The 19,587-nt window shown below is 33.7% G+C and overlaps 1 protein-coding gene across 1 annotated transcript; it reads right to left on the bottom strand.

Moving 5' to 3' along the window:
- Nucleotides 1-608: 608 nt before the first annotated feature.
- LOC112777366 (seed linoleate 9S-lipoxygenase-3) lies at nt 609-8,226 on the bottom strand. The gene is made up of 9 exons (XM_025821716.3): nt 7,976-8,226; nt 6,771-7,057; nt 5,923-6,163; nt 4,882-5,202; nt 4,680-4,765; nt 4,420-4,527; nt 3,022-3,326; nt 2,422-2,685; nt 609-1,507 (listed from the first exon to the last, which is right to left on the bottom strand). Exons 1-9 carry the CDS (start codon nt 8,169-8,171, stop codon nt 751-753), a joined length of 2,565 nt encoding a protein of 854 aa, XP_025677501.1. The 5' UTR covers nt 8,172-8,226; the 3' UTR covers nt 609-750.
- Between the last annotated feature and the right edge of the window lie 11,361 nt (nt 8,227-19,587).

Below are 19,587 nucleotides of genomic sequence, written 5' to 3'. Positions count from 1 at the left end.
GATAAACATCCAATGACTCACATCACAAACATTATTTTTTGGTAAGTAATTTTATTTTATTGACATTACAATAACGTCAAATACACACTCACTCAACCAAATGATTAACACTTCTAGTAGTTACTTCATCAACAATCCTACAGATCCAAGAGGATATTAACAAAAAAACTAGCCAAATGTTTTTGGGTGAATCCAAAATCTCTATGTGGATAATATTTATGTTAGACATTAGAATATTTCTTCTATTAAATATCAGAATGTTTATTTTTCATACTATTCTTTTATATATTTTATATTTTTTTACATACTAAGAATCAGAATTGTTAGAAGTTTCGTGATCCCTGCCCCTATTTCTCCAATATATCATTTAGAATTTTAATTTGGGGTGAAAAGTAATTAATATCAAATATTATAAATTAAAAACAAATAAAATTAATTAAATATAATTATAAATTAGTTAAATTATTTACTTTTTTGCTGATCACCTCTTGGTTCCATATACTTTTGCTTACTTCATTCACTACATGTCAAAATATTATTGGCGAGTCAAATCATAGCCATACTTACCAACCAATACCTATGCCATCGGAGAACTCACCTTATACATATTGCACAAAGAAATTATTAATTTATTACTACTATAACTAATTTTTAGCAAAAGTCTTTCACACACCATTTATTTATACTACATATGATTAAAAGCTAAGTCACAACACTTAACGTACAAATCAAACCATGTTATCTCTAATTCTAGATAGAGATACTATTAGGAATTCCCCTGAAAGTTAACCCAGCTTCACTTGTAGGATAGAGCAGAGTATAAGGCATAGTAACAGGTCCAACTCTGTTTCTCAAATTCACATCATTGTTCCTTTGAATCAGAATTCCTTCAATTTCCGCCAACTTGTTCCCAAACTTCTTAAAAGCTTCTAAAGCATAAACATCAGAGGTCCAAAACTCAGCACTATCTCTGTTACCAAGGTAGTATTCATCAGAAGCATGCCTTGACAAAATCTCAATAACTGAAAGATCAATCAGAGTTTGAAACTTGGGTGTAACCGTTCTTAAGTAAGCCCGTTCAGGGTTTTTGACAAGCTCATCGTACTCGGGACTTCCCTCTTCCGGCATCAACCTGCGACTCAGAGTTGGTCGGTTTAGGATGAAACCGCCGTACGGATACTGACCGAAGTTAACGGAAGCGTGAAGCGCCGAAGCGGTCCATATGAGTGTGGTGCAAGTTTGAATTAGGTCTTGGAGAGTTTGCATCTGAGGCCACCATGGCTCGTCTTTCTTGTCTCCATGACCAACCTCTACAAGCTCTTTCCACCATTGTTGGAGTTCGAGGTCTCCCTTGACTGTGTCGTCTGAGGTGTAGTATAGAGAAACGTAGTCTTGGACCCATGTGTTAATGGCTCCCCAGATTTCTAGTCCGTCCATGGCGTAAGGATAATCCTCTATCACAAGACGAACACCGTTCGGGGAACTTGCATCCGCAATCGCCATTCCTCTGAATTATTATTGTAAATCACAAACACACATTTTTATATGAACATTATTCTAAACATCTTTACGTAAAGTTATTATGCTTCTAATCATGTCTCATAAACTAGCCATAAGCAATCTAAGAACGAATACATAGATAGAGGTATAATTAAAGCTCATGTTTCATATGAATTTCATAATACAACTCAAAATTAAGTAGTTTGTTTGGAAATTTTATCACATTTTTAAAATGTGCTATCTATCTATCTATCTATCTGGTTGTAAGAATGAGATTCTTATATGAGAATGTATTTATAGTGGTTGAATTGATTTAAATAGTTTAGATGAAATATGTCCCATAAATTATATACAAGCAATATATTTATAGTTATCGAATTCATGAGAGAATGTATTTATAATAAGAGGAGTGTTAGGCGCTGTCGGCATAGGTTTTGTGATTTGTAGCTTTTATTAGTATTTTTAATGGTATAAGATTACATCTAATGATATGAGATTATTCAATTTTTTTTTGTTAATCAAGTATTGATCAGATTATAATAATTGCATTTATAGCCTTTTTTCTTCAATTTTGATTAAAATATACCTAATAAAACATACCTAATAATAGTTTGGATAATTTTAATATGACTATATTATGGTAACTACTATGACTATAGTGTTTTAAAAAGTGTGGTTAAAATTAAAGTGACACTTTTTTTATTGTTAAACAACGTTTTTTTTTTAAAATGTTACTTAAAAAAAATTACTAAAATATACAAAAATATGACTTTAATTTTAACTAAGCTTGCATAGTTACCATAACCACCATTGTATAATTGTATTAGAATTCACCTAATATTTTAGCTTACATAGTATATATCCATTTTAATAGTAACTGGCGGTACTAAGAACTTGAACAAAAGCATCGATTATTGTTACCTCTTGATAAGATCAGAAGGTAGAGCTTGATCTGTAAAAACCCAATCCTTATAAATGACGGAAGATATTTCCATGGCATACTTAGAAGGCAAGAAAGTTTGTTCAATAATGCCACCTGCATTGATAAGTTGATTACGAGCAAGAGCATTTATATTCATAGTGTCACGATAATGTGGAAATAGAAGCTTGTAAATTGGGTGAAGCACACTGAGCTGCCTGTTAGTTGCTATCACGAATGGCTCCACAACTGCATGAGTGTTTAACCTATCACAAACATTAAACTTAGATTAATGCTAAGATTTATATTTCGGACATATTAATGCTAAAGAAAAAAATACCAATAAATCTTTTAGAATAACAGATATCGATATACTACTTTTAAATTAGTCTTTATAATTAGGATAAAAAATCTTAATTTGAATTAACTTATCTATATTTATTATCATAAAAAAATTTATTGATATTTTTTTTAAAATTAATCTATCTAAAATGTAAATTCTCAAGAATTTATTTGTCATTTTACTCTATTTATAAAGATCACAACAATAAACACATATCCTAATAAAGGATAGATTGAAAGCAAAGCAAAAAAGTATGTACCAGTGGCTGATAAGTTGATGAACGTTTGAATCATTGACGATGACATAAGCTTTGGCCAGAAGCCAAATGTAACTTTGAACACCTTCAATTGCAGGCAAGTAGACTTTACTAATGGCACCATATTGGTCTCCTTCAGGGTGTGGCAAACTTAACTCAATTGCAAGTGGCTTCAAAGTTCCATCACTCTTCAAATAAAGGATGGTTCTAGTAGCATATGCCTTTGAATTAGTTGAGTTTATTCTCCTTAAATATGGAAATATTGCATCATGATCATCTAATATGAACACCTTCTTTTGCTGGATTGCCTGCAATTCAATGCAATTTACCCACCCAATTACTTTATTTAACTATTTAATTTATTATTCCAATACAATTAGATTAATATAAGGTTTTAGATTATACATTTCACAAGAAGCAATAGTTTTCTTTTTTTTTTAAGAAAAAAAGAGAAATTAATATAAGGTCCTTTTGTTTTTTACAATTTAACAACTTCAAAAATCAATATACATTTTAAAAATTTAAGATATGAAGTCTACATGAACCTAAAATTTTAGGGAGTTTATACAAGGATTAGTCTGTCGCAGATTTAAGCTCTATTTAAGGGTTTATTATGGATTGCTGCATATACAAGACGAAATTTGAACTTTCCATACTTATTTAAGCGGACAAGTCAGTTGATTAGTCATTACAGGGACGGATATAGGGGGCGAGTGGCGGCCTCGGCCCCCCCAACTTTTTTTAATAGTAATAAGTTATTATGTATAATTTAATTTTTTTAAAAAAATATTTAGTATTTAATCTAATATAAATAAAAGTTCAGTCTAATTTAAATATTAATAATTTTTAATATCTAAAAAATAAGTAACAATATTAAAAAAATCTGAAAAAGACATTATTACTAATATTTTTTAATTAAATAAAAATTTTTAAATCTCATAAAGTGAATTCTTTTTCTTCTTGTAGCCGTTTTTTTTATTCGTTTGGTATTAATTCTCTTTTTTAACTGCTACAATTAAGAGATCTTTTTCAACTATGAATATTGTGAAAAATAACTTAGAAACAAAATAAAAGATGAATTTCTTGCTAATTGTCTTTTAATTATATTGAAAAGAAAATTGTTGAAAATTTTGACACAAATTCTATTATCGGTGAATTTTATGATACGAAGAATCGACCACTTCGTTAGTAAAAAGTATACACATATTTTTTTACTTTAAAATATATTATCTATCCGTATATTTTTATAATACATCTCATATTATATAATTTTTTTACATAATTTTTAATATTATATGTGTTATTAGCCCTCCCATAATATTATTTCTGAATGCGTGCCTGTTAGTCAACCAACTCAAGTTGATTAACATTTTATATTATTGAACTCAAATTCTAAAGTACCTCATCTATGGTGAGCCCATCTAAATTGGGCTCTATTTGCTCTTTGGTTATTGTACTTGTATGATCACCATAGACTCCGCTGTCTAGCTTACTTTTTGGAGGAAACTCCTGCAATGAATTTCGAAAATATTTTTAATGAATAATAATTATGTTAAAAAATTTTCCAACCAAGTTTCACGAAATAAATTCTAAATTATTATATAAACATCCTAGATTATCATAGCTTCATAAATATTAATCACTACTTAATTAATTCTTACTTGAAGACAACGAATTAAGCCAGGATTTACGCCAGCAAGAATTTCTCTCGCAAATTCTACATCAGTCATCCATGCAGATTTACTCACTGTTCAAATTAATAGTAAAAAAAAAATATTCAAAAGATCATCACTGTTCAGCAAAAATAAAAGATTTGTAAGCCTAATTTTTTTATTGAAACAATTATTACCAAAAAGAATATACCTTGAACAACTTTAGGAACAGGAAACTTGAGGAACTGTTCACCATCAGTTCTAAGGAGTTCATTGACCACAGGCAAAGGAGTAATTTGCTTAATCACATCTGTGGGTAGCTTAATCCCTCCTTCATAGAGATCATGAACTTCTTCAAAGCTATCAAACTCAATTGGTGTGAAATTTATGTCAAACACTGATTTCAAAGCTGGGATTACATCTTGGGATATTGATTTAATTCCATAAGCTAAGAAGTCTGACGATTTCAAGTGACCAAAGGCTTCATCTCTTGGAATATAGAAATTATCACTTCTACTTTCGGTGTTAGGATCTGTTATATAATAAACCATTCAAATATAATTATGCAAAAATAAAAGTATTAATTTAGGAATATCTATTTTTTTTTTCTAAAACGTAAAATATATTTTTTATTTTTAACGCTTGTAATTTTTTTAAAAAAGAGTAAAGTATATTTTTTTTCCTTAAAATTTGTTAAAAAATTTAAAAATATTTCTAAATTTTATTTTGTTTCAATTTTATCCTAAAAAATTTTAATTTGCATTAAATATACCTTTGATAGCTAAATTTTCAAAAAAAAAATTAGAACTAATCCAGTAATAATGCATGATAATTATCTCTTATTTGTTTGTGTTGATGGTTGTTCTTGTAAAATTGTTACTGAATTGATCCTAAGTATTTTAGCCATCAAGAGTATATTTGATGTAACTTAAAAATTTTTAGGATAAAATTAAAACAAAATAAAACTTAAAAATATTTTTAAAATTTTTAACAAACTTTAAAAACAAAAAATATACTTTATTTTTTAAAAAAATATCTCTGATTTTTTAGATTAATTTTATTTTTTTAATATTTTTTATTTATGTTAAAACTATCTTAGATGTTAAATCTACATATGACAAACATTGAGAAGAAAAATAAAAACGTACAAATGTATTAAAAAATTAAAGATATTTTAAAGAAAATTAAAAATATTAAGACAAAACATATATTTTATCTTTTTATATAATATTAAAAAATAAAAGTGGTTGACCTGTTTTTGTTGGTTTTCTACCAGTTCTACCCCTCCTAGGGTAAGGATAAGTAGAAGATCCTCCAAGAACTGGACGAGCATATTCCACACCTTTGTCTGGATCGCCCAAATCATTGTAAACATCATAATCATATATTCTTTCCCATTCCTTTCTTTCCCCGGTCCCATTTCCTCTTAAATTCTTCAATTCAAGGTCTCTGTAGTACACTAGTGGACCTGGTGTTTTACTTGGTAGGTATGTCTGGAATAGTAATTAATTCTCGTTAATTTTTATATATATTGTTGGTATAGAAAATTAGAAATTAAACAAGTGTATGTAGCATATAATGAATAGTGAACAATAGTGATAATAATAATTGAGAAGAAATTAAATAATTCAAATATATGACTGTGAATTTAATTTTAATATATTAGGAGAAAATATGGTTAATTAAGTCATATACTGGCTGCTTTTATGTCATATGAATTTAATTATATAGTGTGTCTAATAAAGAACTAGTTAAATAAAAATATATAATTTGTTGACTTAAGAAAGTTTTATTGCTAGACTATATGTAAATAAAAAATTCTAGAGAATAGAGACAAGATGACAAAAGTTTGTCTCTATTATTATTTTCTCTAATTAACTTTTGGATAAATAAAAAATAAATGAAACAATTTTTCTGTAAAAGAAATTTTATTTGTTTATATATTTATCTTATTCTTCAAATAAATTTATATATGTCACTCGAAGTACTATTTTGACACTTTTATCTTAGTAAGATAACTATCAAACAGACCTTAATTAGTTTAACAAAATTAATTAAATTCTATACATTAAACAATATGATTTAGTTATTATAACTTACATTGTTGGCGAAGAAAATGCGATCAGATTGATAGTTTTTGGCATTGTAAATCCAGGAGTTGCAAACAAAGTGGATGGTTCCAACATTTGGAATATCTTCAAGAGTCAAACTGAGAAGCAAGAACTCATTTGACATATAGTTCTTTATGTAAAATGCTCCTGGAATCCCAAAGTTACTATCATAATCAAATTCAATCTTGAATGCATTTTGTTTGTCTCCCAAAGTTGGCAAATTGTCAATAATTCCTTTTAAATAAGCTGTATTCCCAACTTTTCCTTTGCCACTTGCTGTACATCATTTTAAGCATAAATTATTATTATAATTGTTATGTCATTATACCGCTTTTTTTTAGAAGTTTAAGTTGATAAGAAAAGACAATATAAATAATTATATCTCTAACACTTTCTAACACTTTTTCAAGTAAGAATTTCTTTTTTTTTTTGTTTACATAGGCCTTTTTAAGTTAATTTTTTTTACTTTTGGACATTGAACTCATGTTATGAAACTATTTTTTTCAAAAATTTAAGCTGATAAAAAAATAACTTAAATAATTATATCTCTAACAATAATATTAACGATGCATTACAGAACAATTTCGAATATATAAAACCACATGATTTTTTTTTAATTAAACCCTTAAAGGACATTATTCTTGATTGCTATTTTCTCTCAACTTTCATACTATCACATTTAGAGATTAATCTATAATTTGGACTTTTCAAATAATAATAATAATAATAATAATAATAATAATAATAATAATAATAATAATAATAATAATATACTCTTTAAATTATTAGAAATCAAACTTTAAAATTAGACTCATTTATTTAATTTATAATTTAATAACTAAGTTATAGACTACGACTGAATCAAATTATGCTTGAATTTGACTTGATTGACTTTTAATCCTAAATAAATTAAATGTATGTATAGTAGAGAAAAAAACTTATTTGATTTTTTTTCAATCATGTTAGATGTATATAAAAGATAATTACTAAATTAGTCACTCATATAAAATACATGTTAAAATATAAAATATATATTAATTAAAAATAAGTTAAATAATATATATATATTTATACACAAATATATGATGACTGATATTTTTTTTTTATTATTTCTATTTGCACTATAAATCTCATGAGTTTTTTTTTTTTTTTTTTAAAGGAGAGGGAATTTGGTTGAATGAATTAAGTACTTACAATCTGGTTTAGTAGCACTAATCAACTGAAATGCGACCGAAAAGCCCAAGAAAGAAGAGAGGGTATCAACTATTGAGATAACACCCCCCAGGCTTGTGTCAAGAATACCCTCAACACTAGTTATGCTATTCACATCTAACACATTCTTTTGCATTAGCACAACTGTGCCTGTTATCTTTGCCCCAAAAATGTTCATTTTTTATTTTTGAAGAGATTAATACAGAAGCTCTGTGATTTGTATGCATTAATATACGCAAAGTTAGTTGGTATTTATAGAGATTAAAGTTAAGAGGGTTGATCTATATGGCATGCGATACTCGCGTCACTTAACTAATGTGCAAAATGTGCATTGTTATAAAATATTAAGGAAAAGTTTAGGGGCAGTAACTTTGTTAAATTCTGACCAGCATGTAACCAGCAAAGAAGAGTGAGTCATTGGATGAAATCTCACACCAATCTCATACCATTAAAACCATCATTGATGACTATTTGATGGCTACAAATCACAAAAGTTGCTGGCTCTCTAACATTCCTCAAATATCAAATTAAATACTACATCTTTATCAAATTAGGAAGAGATAAGATTGATTAAGTTCAACTTGCCTCTAATTATTTAAATGAATTTTCTATGTAATCTATTGTTTAATAATGATAATTATTGTTGAACAATGCAACCTCAGTGATGCATTGTTCTCTTAGCTAGGTGATACCTAAATCGAAGGCCTTTTTTTTGTGACTTAAATGAAAGGCCTTATTATAGCTAAAAAATATTAAAACAAAAATCTAATTAAGAAAATTATAGAGTAAATTACCCCGACATCTTTTAGATAGCGTTTGTTTTGAGGTACTGAGATAGAGACTGGAAGACTGAGACTCAATATCATGTTTGTTGGTTCAGAGACTGATACTGAAATTTCTGTCTCTATCTCCAAAATTTCAGTATTTCAGTATCTCCAAAAAGTAGGGACTAAAATTTTTAGAGATGGAAACTGAAACTTTAATAACATTTTATACTTAAAATATCCTCATTTCAATTAATTAATTTTAATTTTACTCTTTGTGCAAATTAAATTAGAATTTCATTATTGTTTCAATTTCTGTCTCCCACTTTATACCAAACAGAATACTGAGATTTATTTCAATCTCTATTTCTTAGTCTCTGTCTCTCAGTCTCAGTCTTTTCATCTCCGTCTCTCCACCAAACACTACCTTAAGGTTAAATGATAGTAGATACGACAATATCTTATTTTCAAAAGAATAAGTATAAGAAATTAATTTTTAATTCGTTAATAGTCATTTTTTATTGTTAAATTATTTTTAAAAGAATTTAGAACTTAGAATTAAAATTTAGTATTTAGATTTAAAATTTAAAATTAAAAATAATTTAAAATTAATTAATATTAACTGAAAATATAGTTTTTAATTAAAATTAAATGGACTAATTAATCTGATTGATGAACATGAGTACATGACAAAGAGAAATGACAATGGAGATATGAATTAAGAGGTGAGAAATTCTTGGGAATCAATAATTTTTAATATTTTTTAATATGATTTAATTAGCATAAATATTAAACTGTCTTTTATAAATAAATTTTATTAATTTATGTATATAAATTTTAAAAACATAGGTATAAATTGTATTTATTTATGTGTGCAAATTCTCGTAAATATAAGTATAAATTATATATTTTTTTTGTATAAAATTATTGTAAATATAAATGCAAATTGTTACAATAATATATTTAAAATTATATATATAGTCATATACACGAGGTTGAAAAAGCATAATACAATTAAAATAATAATAATAATAATAATATCATTTTCAGATTAATAACGTCACTTTTTCTTAATTATTTTTATTCATCCTTTTCTAAAATTATCCATAATTTTTATAGATATGATAAAAAATATTAATATAACAAATAAAAATTGAGAATAATTTTGGAAATAAAAAATAAAAATATATATAATTAAAATTTTAAAGAGAGTGGCATTATCAATTTGCCAATAACATTATTATTTCCATAATCTAAAAATCATTACTCCTGATTTCGGAGGTTGGAATCAAGCTCCCCTCCATGTGCAAAATGCGCATCGTTAGAGTACAAAATATGATTGCGATTATTGAGAGTGACACTCCCTTTCTTATAAAAAAAATTATGATGACTATATATCAATTCTTCATTCATCATGTTCCCTATTTATATATAAATATAATTTTATATTTGTTGCCTCTATTTGACTGTATCTCTTGGGTACGGTTGATTTTTATATGCGAGCGAGCTGGTTTGATTGTTCTCAAATTAAGCTATTTACTATACACTGACGTTTGATTTGATTATATATACGGAAAGAATTTTATTGTTGTCCATTAATTGGTTTAATTTTTTCACAATAGCACATGCATTGATTGTTGTTTCTGAAGTAGTCTGATTGTTCTGTATAAATGAACTACTAGTTTGATTGTTATTTGGGACGGAATAGACAGCCTGATAATTTTTTAATCAAGTTTAATTAATTTTTTTTTATTATCATATTTGTTATTATCGTTATTTTTTTATTTTTTTTATTATTATCATTATCGTTGTCTCTTTTTTTTTTCACATATATATGTTAAGGAAAAGTATGAGGAACCAATGAAATATTTGTATAATGTGTACAATGGAGATTTAGAGAGTATTAGAAATATAACAATTAGTGTTAAACTTTTGAAATGAGTGGTATAATGACATGGTATTAGAGCGCTAGATCCGAAAGGTTAAGAGTTCGATCCTCTAGTATGATAAATGTTCATTTTATAATTCAATAGTCCATTGTCTCCCTAGCAGGACTCATATGTTAAAGACTGAGTATAAAATTTTTGATGCATATATATAACACAAAAAATTTAAGCTAAATACAAATATTTTAATACACAGCATAACAATTTGTGAATAATCACATAATCAGAATATTGATATACATCTAACTAATAAAATATATTCGCAACAAAAAATTATGTGCCGTGCATAAAAATTTATGTGCTATGTCAATAAAAAGAAACTTAAAGAAAAATAAAAAGAAAAAGAAGTGCAACCACATATTATATGATTTTAGCTAGGTTATATATATATAGCCAACTTAATTAAACTTATATTGGTTACCAAAATCGTTTGTAACGTATAACATCACAGTTTAATTAATTATTTAGGCTTTCAATTTGACTCTGCTATTGAAGATGAGAAGGAAGAAAATGTGACTCTGGAAGAAGATAAAGTGGAGCAGTTTTGATACGTAATATTTGAATTTGAATTTCAATTTCATAGTGAGTTTTTGATTGCTTGATTTTCTCCAAAGAGGTCTTAAAAATTAAGGAAGTAGAATCAAAGTGTTAAAATCGGAAAGATTTTTATGTCTTTTTACAAGTAATTAGGAAGGTAAATTTTTTTTGTGACTATTAGGAAGGTAAATTAAATTGTCCTAATTAATTTATAGCTAGGTAATGCTAGAGGTAGAAAAATCGGAATTTTTGTAAAATAAAAAAGGTAAATTAAGTAGGTAAAATATGAAATTTAAGTTGTAAAATCAATTGAGTTATTTAAAATCCTAATATAAAAATATTTTTAAGAGTTAAATCGAGATTATAACTACTATAAGAGACAACAACAAAAATTATCTTATTTTACTTAACATTTATAATTTTATACATATAATATCTATAATTATATACGTACTACATTTATATAAAATTATTCATTTATTTTAGCAATAATTTAAAAATACAAAATAAAAAAATGTAGTGCAAAATAAGATAATTTTTATACTGGTTTAGATTAGTTTTCTATTGTCTTTTGAACAATTTTGTTAATTTAATTTATCTACATTGAGACTCTTAAGAATGGAAAAAGAATTTTGTTTAGGAAAAGGAAAATTAAAGAAGATATTAATATTTAGTTGCATTGTTTAATTGATCCATTTGATTATATCATTGTTTAATTTATCTAGTGTGATTATGATACTTACAATTTCTACGCTTTTTAAAATACAAATTGCAAAGGTTATTATAATCTTAAACCTTTAATTAATCGGATTAATGACTCGGATGATAGATGACTAGAAATTAAACTAAAACTGTCACTATAACAATATTTTTTATTGAAAGTAATTGTAATTATTTGAAAATAGCTACATACTGCATGCAACTAGTGCAATATCCCAATAAATTTAACATTCTGTTGTTGGTAAGAAAAAAAAAAGTTAAAAAAAAAAATAGTAACTTTACCCAAGTAAAAGAAAGGAAACGAACAATAAAATTTGATGGAAAGAAAATTTCGGGAAACAGCTTGATTATGGAGTTTAGGGTTTGTGTAGAACATGATACTGCCGTTTGTTTTAGTATTGAATTAATAAATACTGGTGTAACTATTGATTCATTTATTTATTAAATATGTATACAACTAATAGAAATAAAATTATATAGCTGAAGATTGTCCACGATTGAAAAAAAAAAAGAGTAGACAATAGCCAAAATACACCGTACATAAAAAAAAAAAAAATCTGAGTAGCAAAGCAATAAGAACCCAAAAACAAGAACCCTACGGCCAATAATGCTATCTATTTAAACCTCTCCGCCACAAAGTCAAATGGCACTACCTTCCTAAACTGGATAAACACATCATAAAACAACTCCAAACACCTACCTGCTAATTTCTGAAGAACTCTCATTTTTCAACACCGGCTACATTAATTAATTAATTAGATTATTATTTGTCATCATAAAAAAGTATAGGTAACCAACTAATTAAAAATGCAGCTAATTTTTATCCAACGAGCTATACTTCAAATGGTATAATCTATTCATACTCACCTATAAGTCGCGGGTTAGAGTCTCCCTATCTTTGATTAAAAAAAAATCAGCTAATTTTTACACCTAATTCTAAAATTAAAAAAAAAACATGTTTTTAAATTTTACAAACCCATACCCGAATATTTACGCCACGCATATTCGTTGCTTTTTTCTCTTCTTTTTCTTCCTCTTTCTTATAGTCCTCCTCCTCTTCTTTGCCAAATTCACGCCGCGCCACCCACGCCACCCATCACCGTTGTGTTGTGCCGCCTATCACTCGCACATCAATCTATTGCCAATCTACGCCACAACACTACGCGGCCCATCACCATATGCAACTGGATCGGAAATGGCGGAGCACATCGTGGGTCTGAATTCGGGCGACTTCCGACTCTCTCTTGATGGGGCAACGCGCGGAGCAAGGAGTGGTTGCTAGCGGGCATTGGTGGCGATGCAAGGGTTGTTGGCAGCGCAGGGGTGTGGGTCGTCGTGGACAGGTTGTGTGTATTCGTCGCCAGTGTGAGACGCGCCGATCCAGGGGTTGTTGGCGGCGCTGGGGCATAGGTTGTGCATATTCGTCGCCCGGTGGGAGACGGGTCGCACGACGTGGATTGCGGCGAGTGCATTGCGGGCTACAACTTTTTTTCTTCTTCTAGGTTTTAGACGATTCCTTTTATTAGTTTTGGATGTTTCTTTTTCTTAGGTTTTTCGATGCATTTTTTATGTTTTAGATGTTTCTTTTTCTTATGTTTTGGATGGTTCTTCTTTTTAGGTTTTGAATTTTTTTACTAGTTTTGGATGTTTCTTTTCTTAATTTCAAATGTTCTTTTTTCAATATTTTTGGATGTCTCGTTTTGTTAGGTTTTGAATTTTTTTAAATGATTTTAGATATCTTATATTTAGGTTTTAGATATTTCTTTTTGTTACATTTTGAATATTTCTTTTTATTATGATTTGGATATTCTTTTTTACAATAATTTTGGATGTTTATTTTTATTTAATTTTGAATATTTTTTATAATAATTTGAATTCACGTTCTCAAAAAATAAAAGAATAAAAGAAATGTTGCTAGCTAATTAATTGCAACCGGCTATATTCTAATTGGTTATCTAGTGGAAGATATCAATCACGCTAGGAAATCAACACGAATCTAGTCAACAACAAGGCAACAAATGCTTTTAAACTGTACTATATACTAATTAATTGTCATTAATTAGTGATTATTTAAAATTTATTTTTTAAAATGTAAATTTAATAATTATTAATTACTTCTTCTTATTCTAATTCATCTTTTACCATAATTTCTAAGAAAAAAACATACAAAACATAAAAAAAAGAATCATTCAAAATTTAGGAAAAAGAAACATAAAAAACTAGTTAAAATAATCATTCAAAATCAAATAGGAGGAGGAGAATAAGAGCCGCAGGGTGGCCAACGACGACCTGGACGGCATTGCGTGGACGGTGGGGGACTCGCTGTGGCGCGTTGTGAGAAGGAAGCCACGGAGGCCGCGCATCGCAAGTGGAGGAGTCGCCATGAATCGGAGTAGTTGATCGCGCGTCGAACTTGGCGATGGCTGCGTCGCGACGGATGGAGAGCTATGGGGTTTGGATTCTGCACTGTCTAGCGCGACGGATGGAGGCCGCATGCAATGGTGTTTGGCGGTGTAGATGCGTCGGGATTATGATCCCGCAGCGGTGAAGACGGCTATGTCCAACGAAAAACGACGACAGCGGGACGCGAGGAGGAGGCCGTGCAACGCGATGAAAGACGCTGCTGTAGTCGGTAGGCGACACCGCCAAAAATTGCAAGGAGATGGCGAGTTTGTGAAAGGAGAAATTTGACTGTTTCCAAGTGAATGAAAAAGGATTAAGTTTTTTATAGATTATTTTTACTTTATACTATAAATATGAATAAGATAAATATATATAAAAAAAAATTTAAATTTTGATTTTTAAATTTTTATTTATTTATAAAATTTAAATAAAATTGGTTTATGTTGACTTGTAAAAAAATTATTTTTTATACTTTTCCGGAAGATATTTGTTCGGTAGGTCGGGTACCGGACGGTTCGGGTTAGGATCCTGAGTTCAACGCTTCGGTTGGTGGAGAAGCTCGTCTGGTCGTAATTTCCTGGTCCCGGGTGAGCGAGGTAGCGAGCACTTCGTATGGAGGGGGGTGCCACCTGCAAAGACACTCCGATGCCCTAGTCAGAATATGTGCAGGCGGAGAGGGAATGGTGTGTGAATGTGACGTACCTCGGGGAGAGAGCCAGTCTCCCCCTTATATACATGTCAGTAGTGGGCCCCTTCGATGGTCAGGCCCATACCCTCAAGGGCGCTGTCCTCCGGCTGTGTGCAAGCCGTACGGGACGCGTGTCCGGGTCGGGTGGAGGGCGTATTACTGGGCCGGCGAGAACTCGGGTCGGGTTGACCCGTGTGAGTTTGGGCCAGGCTGTAACAGTGCCCCCAACGCGTCAGCGATGGCCGTGGGGGGCCATAGGTGACGCGTGATGTTTACACTCGTGCGTTGTCGTCCGGTCGGCTGATCGTGAGAGGGACGCGTCTCTTGCGCGCGTGTCTCTTGATCTGCTGTGGCATCTGTTTGCCGTTTCATTCTCCGCGCTGGGCATTTAATGCTCATAATGATTTGAAAAAACCCGTGCGCAAAGACAATCTTGCCCCTGCTTCCTTTCGCGCTTTCGAGGGTGGTTTTTAAACAGTTTTTTCCACTTATCCACCTCCCACTCTCACTATTTCCAACTCTTTTTCTCCCTAACATCCAAAGCTTTCTGTGCAAACTCCCTCTTGCTCCAACTTTCAGTCCAGATTTCCTTCATCGTTCCAGGTAATCTTCTGGTTTCTTTCTTTTGGTATTTGTGTTATGTTCTGTTGTTGTGTGATTTGCTGTTTGCATTTGTTGCATGGCTGGTTTATTTTTGTTGAGAGGTTTTTCCAGTGTTGGGATAGGTGAGTTAGGGAAGGGGTACCATTCCCGGATAGGCTTTTTTGGGTGGTTTGTGAGGTAGGCGTAGTTTTTAGTCGTGTCTGGTCATGATTGAGTTGAAAAGGTGTAGTTTCTGAGTTTTTTCGGGCTCCCGACCTCATAGACTAACGGAGTGGTACCCCGCTGTAGGTATGCCTCGCGTTGTCTCCCGGTCTTCCGGATCTGCTGCGGCTTACGACCCGTATGCTTGGGTGACTGACGATATAAGGAGTTCACCCAACCAGATGGACTTGGAGGAATTGACGGAGTTCCGGCAAGCCGGTTACTTGTGTGGGGGTACTGACGAGGAGGCCAACTACGAGGCCATTGTCCCGCTTCCTCATGAGCGTATTTATGAGCTCAACTTTCATTCTCCTCGCGTCCCCGATTGGATCTGGTTTTATAAGTCCATGTTCACACAAGTTGGTGTTCGGATACCGTTATCTGATTTTCAAATGGCGCTGCTGAACCGGATATCCGTCCCCCCGTCTCAACTTCATCCGAACAGCTGGGCTTCGATCCGTTGCTTCGAGATGGTCTGCGAGTACTTGGAGCTACCGGCGTCGGTGGACGTTTTTCTTTTTTATTTCAACCTTACGAACCCCTCCAAACAGGGGAAAGCAAGAAAAGGGTTTCTTTCTTTCCGTGCTGCCCAGGGTAGGAAGATTTTTAGCCTTTTTGAGGATTCCTACCATGGTTTTAAGGATAAGTATTTCAAGGTTCGTCCCGTCAAGGGTCGCCATCCCTTCTGGTTGTCGTTAGAGGGGGAGCGCCTTATCCAGACTTACTGGAGCTTTGGCGCGGGGTTGAATCCTTTTGTGAAAGTGTCGTACAAGAGGTTGTCGGCTGTAGATAAGCAGATAGCGAACGTTCTTCTTGCTATCTTTGAAAAGAATCCCGTGAACCCCCACCTTCTCATGGGTGAACGGGAGGCCGGCCGGAGCTATATTTGTGAGTTGCTTTTCTTGTTTGCTTATGTTTCTTGTTTGTCGGTTTGACGACTAACGTTCTTGTTGTTTAACGCAGTGGAAATGTCTGCCACCGTGACCGGTCTTGAGAATCTGATGAAGACCTTTTTTGATGCTAGTGATGATGAGAACGCCGAAGAGAAGGACGCCGGCAAGTCGGAGGGTCCGTCGGGGGAAAAGGAGAGCCAGGCTTCCCCTGCTCAGGATACCGAAACGTCGGGAAAGCAGGGCTTAGGGGGTCAGGCTTCCCCTTCCCATGAGGAGGGACCTGCTGACGGGCAGGCGACTCTCACCCCTCAACCGGATAGCGACGTGGAGCTTATCCACACTCCTAAGAAGCGAAAGATGTCTTCCAGCCCGGAAGGGGCCCTTACCGTAATGGAGAGGAATTTTGATGCTTCCAAGTTCATTGACTCCCAACTGATACCCGGGACAGAAGAGCATTTTCATGCAACCGAGCTGTTTGGGCAGGCGAGGTGGATGTATCGCACCTTGCTTCGTGGGGCCGTGATAGCTCGGAAGGCCGAGTTTGAGTTATCCGGTATGGAGGCGCTTCGGAGGAAGCTTGAGTCTTCTGTTAAGGCGAACAATGACTTTAAGGCTCAAGTTGAACTCCTCCAGGGTCAGCTGTCCGAGATGGGGGGAAAGCTTAATGCTGCTGAGGAGAAGTCGTCGTTTGTCGCGGAGAGGCTGAAGGCGTCCGATGAGACCGTGGCCCGGCTTCTTGAGCGTGAGATGACATTGGAAGGTCAACTGAACGCCGCTCAGGGTCGGGTTGTCGCCTTGGAAAAGGAGCGGGAGCAGGCTGTCTCGGAGGCGAAGGCCGCTAAGGCAGAGGCCGTTGACCTTAAGAAGAAGCTTAAGGTGGCCAAGGAGCAAGGGAAGAATGCCATCTTGATGACCGAAGATGCCCTGAAGGCTCAGCTGAAGATTGCTGCTCCTGATTTCGAGACGTCGTCAATTGGTGTTTTCAAGACTATCCAGGACGGGAAAATTGTTGATATGCCGAGGAAGTGAGGTCTCGTAACTTAGGATTTTTTGTAATGCATTTGTTGAACAACCTGTCGATACTTTGTCGTTTTGTTTGCCTTGAACAATTTACTTGTCCGTTCCGTATTTTGACGCTTTATAAGTTATCGTCGTTTGATTGCTATGATTTTTGCTTGTTTCATTATTTTGTTGTGTTGCCGTTATCGTGTTACCGTTTATTCTGGGCGGGCTTATTTCTTGTGCCCGTTTCGCCGTTTTTGCATTTGGCAGCAGTTCGGACCGATTCGGTCGCGTAGTCGTCGAATTGGTTGAGGCCTATGAGCCGTCTGGCTCCCGGGGTGATCAATCCCGGGGTGCCGTTTTAGGTTTTGGTCGTGAGAAACAGGTATGAAGTAAGAAAGTTTTAACAAGTAAAAATTTGAACAAGTTAAAATTACTCGTCAGTTGGGCAAGTATTTGACAGAGTAAGTAAACAAGATGAATTAATCATATGGACAGGGCAAATATTAACTATTTGGGCTAGACTCCCTGGTCGGTGAGCCGGTGGGTCAGGAGTAGAACCTCTTTAGGTTACCTGCATTCCATGTCCTGGGTACTTCCTTGCCGTCAAGTTTTTCGATTTTGTAAGCGCCCTTGCCGAGTACCTCCCTTACCCTGTAGGGACCTTCCCAATTTACCGCCAGCTTGCCTTCCCCTGGGGTCGGGACGCCGATGTCGTTGCGTCGGAGGACGAGGTCCCTTTCTTCGAAGTCTCGTCTGAGGACTTTTGCATTGTAACGCAGGGCTATTCTTTGTTTCAGCGCCGTTTCTGTTAGGTGAGCCATTTCCCTTGTTTCCTCGATCAGGTCTTTCTCGACCGCTTCGCTCATGCCCGCGAGTAGTAGTCGGGGGCTTGGTTCGCCGATTTCGACTGGTATCACCGCGTCGACCCCGTATGTTAGGCGAAAGGGGGTTTCCCCCGTGGCGCTTTGTTCGGTTGTCCGGTAGGACCATAAGACGGAGGGGAGTTCGTCGGCCCAGTTTCCCTTCTTGCTGTCTAGGCGCTTCTTTAGACCAAGATGGATGACTTTGTTTGCGGCCTCTACCTGCCCGTTTGTTTGGGGATGTTCTATTGAGGAGAACTTTTGCTTTATCCCCAGGCCAGAGAGGAATTCCATGAACTTCTTGTCGGTGAACTGGGTCCCATTGTCCGAGATAACGACCTCCGGAATGCCGAAACGGGTTATCACCTGCCTCCACATGAACTTCCGGCAGTTGGAGGACGATATCGTGGCTAGCGGTTCAGCCTCTACCCATTTGGTATAGTAGTCAATGGCTACAATGAGGTATTTGACTTGTCCTGGGCCGACCGGGAAGGGTCCCAAGAGGTCGACTCCCCATTGTGCAAAAGGACGTGTGGTCGTTAGCGAGCTTAGCTCGGAGGCTGGTGCCTTGTGGAAGTTGGCGTTTTGTTGACACTTCGTGCATTTCCTGACAAATTCCTTTGAGTCCTTCATCATTGTTGGCCAGTAGTATCCTGCTCGGATGAGCTTCCTTGCTAGGGCTTTGCCCCCGATGTGGTGTCCGCAGCACCCTTCGTGGACTTCTCTAAGCACGTAGTTCGTTTGGTTAGGATGCAAACACTTCAATAGGGGCTGGCTGAGTCCCTTTTTTGAATAGTTGTCCCTGTATGATTGCATATCTGGCCGCCTCCCTTCTTAAAGCTTTGGCTGCCTTCTCATCTTCAGGCAACTTGCCGAGTTCCAGGAAGTTGGTAATGGGGTCCAGCCATGAGGGGCTCGACTCCGTCAGGTGGAGGGCGACCGTTGGTTCCTTCACCATGCCCTGGATGAGCGAC

Source organism: Arachis hypogaea, chromosome 19, assembly GCF_003086295.3.
Source record: "Arachis hypogaea cultivar Tifrunner chromosome 19, arahy.Tifrunner.gnm2.J5K5, whole genome shotgun sequence".
NCBI classification, from domain to species: Eukaryota; Viridiplantae; Streptophyta; class Magnoliopsida; order Fabales; family Fabaceae; genus Arachis; species Arachis hypogaea.
This window is presented reverse-complemented; position numbering and strand designations above follow the sequence as displayed.

Coding starts and splice junctions, on each gene's coding strand:
- LOC112777366 (XM_025821716.3), bottom strand. CDS start 8,171: ATGAACATTTTTGGGGCAAAGATAACAGGCACAGTTGTGCTAATGCAA. Junction 6,164..6,770: donor GCATTTTCTTCGCCAACAAT/GTAAGTTATAAT, acceptor TTACTATTCCAG/ACATACCTACCAAGTAAAAC. Junction 1,508..2,421: donor CCTTCTGATCTTATCAAGAG/GTAACAATAATC, acceptor ATAATAATTCAG/AGGAATGGCGATTGCGGATG.